Genomic DNA, 12,094 nt, shown 5'->3' on the forward strand with positions numbered 1-12,094 from the left:
GTCTTCCGCACCTCCCTGTGTTTCCAGCGGCTGTGCTAATCCTTCTCTCTGATGGAAGAGGCTGGTTCTTACCATTCCTCATGCATGCTGCTGGTTTCTGACCTGTTCTCACTTGGTCTCCCCAAAGCATTCGTGGATGGATTGAAGTCTGTCAGTGTCTGCTCCTCAACCCACTGCTGAGCAGGAAGGTGAGGACCTGCGAAGAATGAAAGATGTTTTCTTTCAAACAAACATGCCATGTTTTCAGATGCACACATGCAGCTCGCCTTTCAGTCCTATCCCCTCTGTCCTTTGCATTCCCAGTGCTGAGGCAGCGGGTGAACATCCATGAGAAGTGGCCTCGTCTGACTCCAAACCACAATGCACAAGAGATGAGAGCCTCGGAGAAGGAGATAAATCAATGACACTTGCCTGAAAGTTTCATTTCAGGGCATGGGTAGACACCAAGGCAGCTTTTCCAGTGTCACCTTTCTGGCTTGGCTAATCCATGGCTCTTCCATGCCATCCTCATGACCAGTGTGCTCTGCACATCCATAGAGGCTCTCCTGCGGGTGGTGAAGGTGAGGAGGGGACGTGCCAGGAGGGGCTGAGCTGACAGAGCAGGACGATGCCATGGGCTGGAAGCCAGTCCCCAGGAGCAGTTATGGCATTGGGGTGCCTTTCGCCCTGGACAAGGAGCAGAGCTGAGCCTGCATCCCTGCCAGGGATGCTGCAGCAGTTGGTAATGGAACAGGAGGAAATGTGTTAATTTAGATTTACTGTTTGGAGCACAGCACTGCCTGATCGTGGCCCAGAGCCACTTTGGACTAGGTGCTGTATAAACGTGCAATAGATAGGGGTATTTTTCAAGAGTATTTCCACTTTGAAAGGGAAGGAAAAGGACATTAAGTGCCCACAGGCAGGCTGGATGTACAGGTTTGGTCAGGTCTCTTCACCTCTGTTAGCATCTCCTAAGATGCTCCTAGAGCAAGAGCATCTAACCTCCTAGAGCAGGCTGGTTTTCTAAGAAACACCAGGTTTTCTTTCACTTGGGTTGATACCAGTAAAACCAGGGGAGAAATTCACCCCCAGGATCTGTAGCTGGGGTTATGAGGCAATTCCTAAGAGGAAAAACTATTACACTGGCAGCCATGGTGGTATCCTGGCTGCATCCCTCACTGATTCTGTCTGTGTGCAATGGGCTGTTTGGGAGGATCACACAGGAACGATTTCCTCTGAGGACAGGTTGCCTGCTCCTTGAGTATCAGATGCAGCGAACCCGTCACTGTGCAGTGAGTCCTGTCACACACCCTGTGACAGAGATGCTTGTGCCTGGCATCTCTCCCCCTTCTGATCAAGGAATCAATAGTTTGGGTCTATTTGGCCCTTGAGGGACCTACCATCAAAGTGTCAGCGGAGCCACAGCCCCAGGAGGGGACAAGATGATCTTCAGGTCCTTTCCAACCCTAACTATTCTAAGATCCATCTGGATCTTGTACAGGAGTGATGAAAAGGGGAGGAGACAGGAGGGTTTTACAAATGGGTATCCCTAAACGTCTTCATATCCCTAAATGAAGAAGTCTCCTTGGGGCTCATGTTTATTGGAGTTGTTGTCCAGTGTAAATCAATTGCAATACTCAATTTGGGTATTTACCACTGGGTAGCACAGTCCTTTGCCCACGGAGAGGGGAGGGGGTTTTGTGAAGGATCATGGAATCCCAGACTGGTTTGGGTTGGAAGAGACCTTAAACTCATCCAGTTCCAACCCAGCAGGGAGGAGCAGAGCAGGACCCTCAGCAAGTGCTTGGCTCTGTGAGGGGTTTGCAGAAAGGTGGCAGGAGAGGAGATTGTGGAGGCAGGAGGGAGACCATCACCCTGCTCTCTTGAAATCTGGACCCTAGTAAAGGCTGTGTGAAGGGCCACCATCCGGCCACCATCCCTTAATTTTCCTGTGCAGGGGAAACAGTGGATGGGGTTGTGTGAGGTCCCCTCTGAATGTACTGAATCATCCAAAGCCCATCCTGGGGGAAGCAGGATCCGGCAGGAGCGCGCTGGCTGCCAGGGGAGCATCAGCATCCTCAGCCGAGACCTAAAGAGGGAACCACGTGCCCATCTCCCCAGTGCACAGCAGCACCCAGCTGCCCATGTCACTGCTCTGTGGATGCCTCCAGTTCTCAGCACAGAGGAAGGGGGTCCCAAACATCGCCTGCCATCCCTTGATGTCCCCTGCCATACCCTGCCTCTGCGATGCTCATGCACTGAAGGCAGCCCTGCACCTGCATCCCAGCAAGGGGCTGCTCTGGAGAGCAGAGCTCTGGCCTAATTCATGTCTTGTCAATCAAGAAACCAGAAGTGTTTTGACCCCCTCTCCTGCACCACACAGCAGAGCTTCATTGAAGGCATCTTGCCTGTAATTTCTGGAGGAGTCAGGATGCATCTTCCGGAAAGGCTCTTGGCTCTGATTTAACTATGCCAAGCAATGCAGAGGGCACTGTGCCTTCAGCTGAGCTATTTCACAGTCTGATTATCTTCCCCTGAGGGAATAACCAGGTCCTATTTCTACTCCAAACCATGGACTCCTGCTTCGATTTCTTCTAATGAGATAAAAGATACTTCCTGTGCAGAAACCTTCCCCGAGCAGCCTCCTCCAGCCCATCCCTTTCACTGGTGCAAGAGCTGGATCCTCTTTAGCTGCTCTCCATGGGCAGGTTCTCCAGCCCTTGAACCCTTTCCAAGCTTGTGGAGGTGTTTTCCAAGGCCTGCATAAGACACTGTGGGAATGCAAAGATCCAGGTTGTGTTCCCAGGTTCTGCTGTGTCACACTGGGTGGTGTTTTCCCTTTTATTTCTCTGGGTTTCTGTGAGTTTGCATCCTGGAAATGGAGCTCTGCAGGCTTCTTTCCCGGAGGAAGGACTCTACAGGGCTCCACACTCTGGAGCCCAAGTTCAATAACAAGGGTCTTGATATTAATTATAAAGGTTTCAAAAGGGGAATAAATGAGAACAAATTGCACAGCTGATGCTTTTGCCATTTACCCAGGTGAAAGCCGTGACTATTGCCATGAGGCCAATGGAGCCAGATGTGTATAAAAGCAAAGTGGGGAGAAAAGTGATTCCCCTTTGGGATGTGCTGTTGCTGACCTGGAAGAGGTGCTGTTTCAGAGCCTTATCTCGTACCTCTGTGGAAATCAAATCAAAGGAGGGGCTTTTCTGTTTTGAGGTCTAGGACACCCAAGCTGGAGCCACCCTCCATGGTCCCAGCACCTTAAGGTGAAGCTCATCTCATCCTTGAAAATCTCGGTGTGAAAGAAGCTCTCATTGCAGTTCTGCACCTCTCGAATCTCAGTGATGGTCTTGGCAGTGTTAGCGGTCAGGCTTGATGATCTTAAAGGTATTTTCTAATATAAATGATTCTATTTCAAGCCCCGTGAGCTCCAGACGTGCCTGGGCCCTCGCATGAAGCATCCTGACCTGCATCAACCATGTTTCACAGGGTTAATGGGAACCTGCTCAGGAGGGTTTTGAAGGCACTGGGAAACGCAGCCACATGCAAGTCACTCATCCTCCCTCCTTCCCTTGGTTTGAGGGAATCTTTTGTCCCTCTCTGATCCCTGCCAGGGCTGGGTGATGCCTGTGGTAAAAATAAAAAGCTAACTAAAACACCTAAGGCATCAGGGGAGTGTATGTTCAAACCCTGTCACACAATGGATGCTTTTGGCCTCATCGCACTGCTCTTGATAAAGTCAAGGGGAGCTTAATGCTTTTTAAAGGTCCTCAGCTTTTATGGGCTATAAAGCATTGACCTTAAAGGGAGGTGCTGAGGGAAGTATATTAAAGAGAGCTCTATATGGGGTGGTCAGAGACGCAGTTTTCCCATGGCTGCTCTCAGAACCGCCTCTGTCTGAGCTCTCATTGAACTGATGTGTTGATGCCTTCCCTAGAGAAGAGCTGCCTGAAGCTGCAGGATGCTGCTAAACTCACTCTCAGGAGGTCCGGAACAACCTCCCCTTGGACGTTTGCTGATGGCAGCATCCAGAAGTCTTTATCCAGTTTGTTCTCAGCTGTTTGTCCCCACTGAGCCTCAGGCACCGAGCTGCAGATTTCCTGCTTTCTGCTGAATGCTGCAAGCTGTGATGCTGGGACTGGGAAAGGCAAAGACCCCATCTTCACACTGGGAATAACTGGTACCAGAGGACTCCAGAAGAAACCCTTTGCAATGAACAACCAAGGGGGGAAATCCTCTTGTGGGGCCCCTGCTAATGGTGGGCCTGTGGCAAGTGATTTCTACTAAATCATTCAATAATATTAAGAGAAGATCTGCATCACATGTCTCACCTCTGGAAAAGAGGGATGATGCTATTCACCTGCATTGTCACATCCCGAGACTTCCCACTATTTGTGAGGTCCTGGGAAAACCCTGCTTTGGGAAGTACTGGAATGTGTGGAAGAGAGAAATGGGGGTAAAGGATCCCCATGGACGTCCGGGGTGTCACAGCCACAGTACGGGTGGGCTCTGCCTGCAGCCCCCTGCACCAGCCGGACCTTTTACAGAGCGCTGGGAGTGGGTGCAAGGGAGGGTCCTGCAGAGCGAGGGGGTGCTCACCTTTAATTAGATGATTTAATTAAGGGCTGTCACTGCCTTCCGTTAATTGAGGGCTGAGCGTTACAGCGGGGGCTGCTCGGAGCCCTCTGCGGGGAGGGTCTGCGAAGGCTCGGGGAGTTGGTGCTTTGGGGGGTGACGGGGTCCTTCTGCACCCCCTGCCCCTGGGCACCGCGGAGAGCGGGGGATGCTCCGCGGGTCCATGGGCCCGGGGTGGGATGGGGTCTCCGCAGCATCCTCCCGCTGCCGGGGCTGGTTTTCCCCCTCTCCCTCAGCCGTGGTTAGTTAAATTTCCCCCGCCTCAGTTGATGTCACATCCTGTTCCCCGGCCAGCCCCTGCTCGCAGCCAGCCCTACCAATTCCTTTATTTTTTTAAATCCCTGTCCTCTCCCCATCACCCCCCTTTTCCAGGCAAACTTTTGGCGATAGCCGCGATTATCGCCTCGTGCTCCGCCGCCTTTCTCCTCGCGAATGGTTTTCAATCAGGGGAGCCATTGAGAAACAAACAAATCATCATTCCAGCCGGGAGCCAGCGCCGAGAGCAGCGAACCGGGATCCCAATAAATATGCAAAGTGCAGGCTCTGCTGAGCCGATTCCTTGCGCTGCTTCCTGGGGGTGCTGAGAGCCGCCTGAAAACCGGCCGGGCTCTGGGTTTCATTGCGCTTTGTTGCCTTTTCCCCCCCGTGTTTTTCCCGGTGGGAAGCAAGCCCCGCTGCCGGCGGGAGGCGGCTCGGGCTCGCCGGCGCTGATCTGCATGCGAGCTGCCTAGGACGGGGTGCGCGCCATGCAACCGGCAAGCAAGCTCCTGACCCTCTGCCTCCTCATCCTCATGGGCACCGAACTCACCCAAGTAGGTCTCTCTCTTGCTTTTCCCACCCTTCCCCCTTCCCTCCCTATTCTCCCCAACGCCATTTTCTATTAAACCTCGACAGCACAAAAGAAAACTGGGGTGAGGACCAGCCCCCCTGCACCCCACTTTGCTCAGACCCGGGCTGGATGGGGGCAGCGGGATGGGGGGGTCAGGACACCGGACCCCGAGCCGCAGGGAGGAGGAAGGGGCGGCCCCGGGGGGTGTTGGGGCACCCCGGGGTGGGGGGCTCCCCATCTGCTGCCCCACTTGAAGGGAAAGTTGCAGCCCCCCCCTCCCGCCACCGGGCTCGGCAGAGTTCGGGGCTGCCTGTCCCGGGTCCCCGCAGGGACCAGCCCTGAGTGCACGGTGATGGCTCCTCCTGCCCCCTCGTCCACCCCAGCTCCTCATGTGGGGGTCGCTTTGCTGGGTTTAGGTGACATTTAAATGTCCCTTGATGTTCCATTGGTGACAGGCTGGTGGGAGAAAGGAGCATCTTATTCATCTCCCTCTGCCCCCTCCGCCTTTTTATTACTGGATTTTGATGCTTGCCTTTGCTGTCCCAGCCCCTGCATTGAGTGAGGAGTGAGGCTGAGGAGGGGGAAAGGTGTGACACGAAAGCCATCGCTTGCAAGTGGAAATAAAACTCTATTTGACTTCTTTAAGATCACTGGGGGGAGGCAGGCAGGGAGCTTGTCTTTGGTGGCTTTTTTTTCCCCAGTCACTGAGGCAAGGAAGAAAAGTAATTGCAAGAGGATGCTCTAGATTGTGGGGTTAATTGTGATGCTGCCTGGAAGCAAGAAAGAAAGAAAAAGAAGCTATAAATAGGAGGGGAATGGAGGCTTCTTAGTGTAGGAGCAATTAGCAGCTGGGCTCTCATCCTGGATGCTTTATGTAGATTATTTTTCCCTTTCTCCTGCTGACAATGCTCTCTCCTGTCACTGCCCTAGTGCTGAAGTTTCAGCAGCTGAAGCCTTTTGGCTTTGCACCCTCAGAGTATTTCAGCCGCCCCCAGGAAGAAACGGCTGAAAGTACAGAGCTGCTTTAATTGCATGGAGAGAAGGGATGGGAAGGTTGTCATTTGATGGGGGGAAAGCAGAGGAATGCAAGAGCCGTGTGGATGAGGAGGGGTGGGAAGGATCCAGAGCCGCAAGTGAGCGCGCAGGAGAAGCCCATTGTGTGCGGGAGGATGCGCTGGCCGTGCGCATGCGCCGCGATGGACAAAGCACCCAGCGGCCACCAGCATGGACCAGGGACCCCAAACCGGGGCTCCCAGCACGGGCCATGGCAGCAGCGTGGCCGAGCACTTGTGGGGCTGGCCCTTGTCCCCCAGCCCCATCAGCTTCCCCTCTGTCCAGCCCCGGGGTGCACAGAGGGCCTGGGGAGCAGGGAGGTTGGTACCCGCACCCCAGGGGCTGCACATCTCTCATCAGCTGTGATGGCCCCATCGCTCTGCATTGGTGGGTTTTCCAAGGGCACAGTTATCACCTCCTGTGCCAAGGATGCTGTGGTGCCCGGCTGCTGCTTCCTTTGCCTGCTTATGTTTTGTGGATGCAGCACTCCAACTTTCTGACCAACTTTAAATGGGGGTGGGTTTGAGCACTGTGCGTGGCTTCAGTGGTGACCCCCAGCCCATCCCAGGCAGTGGGAAGCCCCTGCTAAAGCCCTGCCTCTGCCGAGCGGCCTTTCCAAGGGCTACTGACTGGTTTGCAGTGTCCAATGGAGCTTTGCTGCCTGCAGGTACCGAGTCCTGCCAGGCCCCATGCTGGCCATGCAGAGCTCTCCTTGCCTGCTGACTCGCTCGGCACTGCAGAGCCCGTTCAGAGTTTGAGCATCTCGTTCCTGTAAGCACAGCTGCCAGATGCAATCCCCACATACGCCTTTCAGCCCAGGCACCGCCCAGCTCGGTGTCTTCACGTTTCATTCACGCTGGATTCACATCTCTATCACATGTGTGGAGTCTCTCCCATCCCCTACAGAGATCCTGTGCCAGGGGAGGAGGGAGAGAGGTTGCTGGTTTAGGCAGCTTTCCCTGATGATGCAGAAGCTATTGCTACCCCTCCCGGTGGTGACACTGGCAAGCCAGCACATGAGGCAGAAATGGGGAGAGGGATGGCAGTTAAATGGGGCTGGAGGGTGGGAATATGTGGCTCTCCTTCCAGGTGGGTGCTGGGAAAGCTCTTCCCATGGAGGGAGGGGAGTTGTCTCCAAGGTATTGGTGCTGCAGCATCCTCTGATGGTCCCCTGGGCAGGAGGAAGATGGGAGCACATGGGGGATGTGCAGACTTCACCCCCAGGGCTGGGGGGGCTTTGAGGCCTGGATGTAGTTTTGGCTGTGTGAAACAAGGGGAGAGCTGCCCCTACAGCCCCTTCCCACCCCATCCCAGGCCCTTGCAGAAGCCCCTGCCTGCCCCTTGATCCCCTGCCAAAGGTTCCTAACTTGTTCTGCACCTTGCTTTGGCTCCCCACAGGTCATAACCCAAACGAGGTACTGAGGCTGGGCTGAGTGGCTGGTTTTGGGGTGCAGTGGCTGGCTAGGGGTGCAGCACCCTTGCCCTGGCTGTGCAGGCAGTGCTGGGCAGAATGTGAGGCTTCCTCTCCTTGTTGTCTTCTCAGTGAGAACCAGGGCAGGTCCCGTGGTGGCTGTGGAGGAGTGGAGCCAACCGATGCTCTCTAAGGATGCTCTTGTCACATGCAGAAGGACAGAGCTGCCAGAGAGTTTGGGCTGCTGTAGTAAAGGCAGAGTATGGGCAGAGGGGTCCAGGATGCCATTGCTTGTCTCTCTGTCCAGCCCCGTGCTCGCTGCTGAGCTGTTACTGGTGAAAACCTCTTTGTGTTCCTCCAAGTTTCACGGCGCTGACATCCACTTCCCCGGGGATGGCTGCAGCCAGGCAGGAAGCATCCCCTTCCTGCAGCAGGAGTCTGTGCACGTGTAGGGCTTCTGCAAGGAGGAAAACAAGCCAATTCTGCCATTGATTTCCCTGAAAGCTCCTCAGGTCCCTTTGGGGCTGTTTTCATGGGAAGGATGAGAGCTGCCAGGGACACACTGCCCTTCCCAAAGCTGCTGTGTCCTGCTGTGCTGGCTCCCGTCCACCCATGGGCACTGCCCAGTGCCCAGCTTGGTGCTGAGGCTCTTCCCTCACCTCTCAGGGATGCACATGGGAAGAAGTAGGATTAAGCTGGGAAACTGCAGCCGGTAACAGGAGGCAGCTGCCTCATCTCATAAACCAATTTGTGTCTGATTTCACTAACTTCAGCTTTAACCAATAAAAAAGAAAGGTAATTTCCGGCCCTGGGTTGTATTTATTGCTCCAGTTATCTGTCCTTGTAATCAGTATTAGCATCACTACGTAAAGTAATACAAAACTAATTACTATCTGAGTGAGTTAGACAAAGGCTGTAGACTGTGTTGAGAGCAGAAGGAGCTAATTCTTGAGTTACGAGTTCTAAGTGTTGGCTTTGCTCTGTTGTGATGAAGCTGTGAACAAAAGGGGACCAGGCAGGGACAGGGACAGCCAGAGAGCATCTCTGTGGGGTTTGTTGCCTGTGTTACCTTGGCCATGCTCTCTGGGAGATGTGCATGGGCGCATGGGCAGGGGGGTACCGGAGAGGTTGAGTCAGTCCCCCAGGAGGGGAAATGCACTTGGGGAAACTGAGGCACGGTCTGAGACGTGTCTGAGCATCAGCAAACCCCAGCTGTGCGGGAAGAGCACCTAAAAATCCCGGCTCTGCTTCTTTTGAGGGCTGTCACTACTGCTTGTGGCTGCCCTCCCAGAGCTGAGCCCGCACTGGTTTGTCCTGGGGGTTGGCCCTGGGAAGGGTTCTCCCTGTTCAGGACCCAGGCCTTGGCTCCGAGTTGGGAAGCAGCATCCAAACCCATCCAAAACACCAAAGGTCTCCTGGGAAGGTAGCGGTGGGGCAGTAGCACGGTCAGCCCTGTGCTGGGGGTGCTGCTGTGTTTCTCAAGCAATGCTCAGAGCAGGATTTTGGTCTAAAGGCACTCTGGGACTGGAGGTGAACGACTGACCCAGGGGAATGAACCCAAAACATCATCATCCCTAAGCAAAGCATCCAAGGGCAGGAAACCTGCGCTGCCTGTAACGGGCTCTGCTCCAGCCCCCAGGCTCTGATACTGCTGGCACTCGCTGTTAGATCCCGGGTTTAATGTCAGGAGCAGCTTTAGTTAAACACAGGCTTAGCAAAGGGAAGACCTGCAAAGGGGGTTGTTGTGTCCAGTGAAACACAAAGATCGTGTTCTTTCTGCTGCAGTTTCTGCTCACCATGCAGAGAGCGAAAGGGAAGCTTGCACAGGGTTTGCTGCAGAGGAATAGTCCCAGTGTCTGTAGCTGGGCTTAACTTTCTGGAGCACTTTGGGCTGCCTGATCCCAAAAGGTGCAGCACCAGGCACAGGCAGTTTCACACCGCATCCCACCGGGAGCTGGCAGTGATCTGCAGCATCCTGGTCACTGTTTCCAAAGCACTTTGGGGTCTTTAATTGTCCTTTTATTTCCTTCCTTCACTTCCTCTGCCTGTGCTTCCACCCCCTCCCCATGACAGGGGAAGGGCTTGCTCTGAGTTAGGACAGTGCTGAAGTGATGGGGTCCAGCTCCAGGACTGAGGCTGTGTGAGTGATGACAGCACAGGCAATGACAGGGAAAAAGAAGGACTTTTGGAAATCAAACCCAAACTCAGGGAAACCTGGTGTCATTCATCGTGTGGCAGTTGGGACCTGCTGAGGGACAGGAGCCCCACAGCAGCAGAATGTGCCATGCTCCAAAGGTGATGGGGTACAAAGTGTATGTTCCTTAGTGAGGATGAGGTTGCCCATGCTGCCTGCCAGGGTGAGCGTCTCTTGTGCTCACTGCTGTTCCCAGCCCTCCTGTTCCCCATGGCCTGGTGGGGAGGGATTTGAGGTCCTTCCACCCTGCAGCTCCCCTGCTTCATGCAGCCCATGCTCCTTTGTAACAGGGAGCCTGGCAGCACAGCATCATTTGAGACGCCAGGAAGGATGTGAAGAGTCAGTGGAGGCAGAGAGTCCTCCAGAGGCTGGTTCAGAGCATCTCCATCAGCATCAGGAGGGAGCTTTGCAGACAAGTCGCTTGGTCCAAGTATCTAAGGAGATCCCTGAAGTTACACAGCAGGGTCCTTCCGGACAGGACAGACCTTTCCTGCAGCCTCTCACGGGTCTCCAGCGCAGAGAGGAGGTGGAAAGAGCTGGAGTATGGGCCGTGCCCCGCAGCACAGCAACCCTAGGGCAGGGCTGTGTGTCCTGCTGCATGATGGAGCTCTGTGCTGCCGGGACAGGAGCTGCTGGCCCGGGGAAGGTGCCTCGGTTGGCTCTCAGCTGCACACATCCTCCTGGCTGGAGATGGGTGTGAGCTGAGATGCCTCCAGCATTCACTGAGCAGCCTGGGGCGGCAGCGGGAGCTGAGGCTGTTACAACACGGGTGTACGTGTTCTGAAGCAGGTCCCTGCCTCCCACCGCGCAGCCAACAGGAATCCTCTCGCGGGGGTCCGTGGATCCCGTCCCCACAAAAGCTTGGGAGCAGCGGGAGCTTCCGCACCTCTTCTCTGAACCAGCCAGGAGAGGGAGACAGCGACCGGCGTGTCCTGCACACGCACACACAGGAGCGGGCCCTGTCTGCAAGCCCTGACCCTCGAGGGGCTCCTTTAGGCAGGAGTTCGGCCACGTTTGGCACCGTCACCTCCAGCCGTGATGGTATTGCCACTGTGGGCAGCTATTGCGGAAGGGCTGTATCCATCACCGCTCCCCTTTCTCTGCTCACAACACAAGCACAGGGGCTTTGCCCGTCGCAGCCCATCCTTTGCTGGGGACCTGCTCCTGTAGGGAGGGCGGCTGCAGGGAGCCCATTGGGACAAGAAAAGCTCGGTGACAACATGGGGGTGTTAAAGCAACATCTCATGCAGAAACCCCAAAGTGAGGAAGAGGAAGTGGGGCTCAACCGGCTCAGCAGAGCTGGTACCAGAGCTTTGTGCAGGCATTACAACAGCCAGGTGCTCTTTAAAGGTCAGGTCCTGCTTTGCTCTGAAAGGCCCATCGGTGGATGCCATCATGTTGAAAAGAGTCACCTGAGTCTCCTTGATTTCAGGAGCCTTTCTTCTCATTCACTAAAGCTTGAGTAAAGGCAGTGCCAGGTTTTCTGCATGGAGTTCATGCCCTTACTGTATTTTGCTGGCTGTGTTTGTTTCGTTGCCATGCTGGGCTCCCGAAACCAGGGAAGTCACTCGGGTAGGGAAGAGGTTTCCGTGTCTGCACATCACCTGCAGCAGGCTCTGACATGACCAAGGTAATTGGCCTTTTCCTGCTTGATGCCCATGCCCTATGGCTGCTGCTCCTCTCTCTGTGCCTTGCTGTGCCTGTCTGAAGAAGCTTTAATCATAACAAAGCATTTGAAGGGCATAAGAGTGAAATTACCTGCGTGCACTGGAAGGAAATAAGTTGTCTTTTAATGCAGGTGGAACCCAGAGCAAGGCAAAGGAGTGCTTCTTACCCCAGTGAATACCATTTTAAATAGTAAAGTATCTGAAGGTCTAATTCCCTTTGTATGTGTTTGGAATAGATAAATATAAGGGATAAACTTTACTTACAAACTGCGTTTCAGAATGAACATTAAGGTGATTTAAGTGCAGCACTTGAGTGGGGTGTG

The 12,094-nt window shown here is 54.4% G+C and overlaps 1 protein-coding gene across 1 annotated transcript in view; it reads left to right on the forward strand.

Annotated features, from left to right (window-relative positions):
* Positions 1 to 4,891: 4,891 nt before the first annotated feature.
* Positions 4,892 to 12,094, forward strand: part of OLFM1 (olfactomedin 1) — a 29,709-nt gene continuing 22,506 nt past the window's right edge. The window contains exon 1 of the mRNA XM_061352393.1: positions 4,892 to 5,429. Coding sequence (XP_061208377.1) covers positions 5,364 to 5,429 — 66 coding nt within the window. The 5' untranslated portion in view covers positions 4,892 to 5,363. The remainder of the gene's footprint in view (positions 5,430 to 12,094) is intronic.

Source organism: Neopsephotus bourkii, unplaced genomic scaffold, assembly GCF_033783945.1.
Source record: "Neopsephotus bourkii isolate Nb327-2 ecotype Australia unplaced genomic scaffold, CSIRO-AGI_Nbou_v1 NB_659, whole genome shotgun sequence".
NCBI lineage: Eukaryota > Metazoa > Chordata > Aves > Psittaciformes > Psittacidae > Neopsephotus > Neopsephotus bourkii.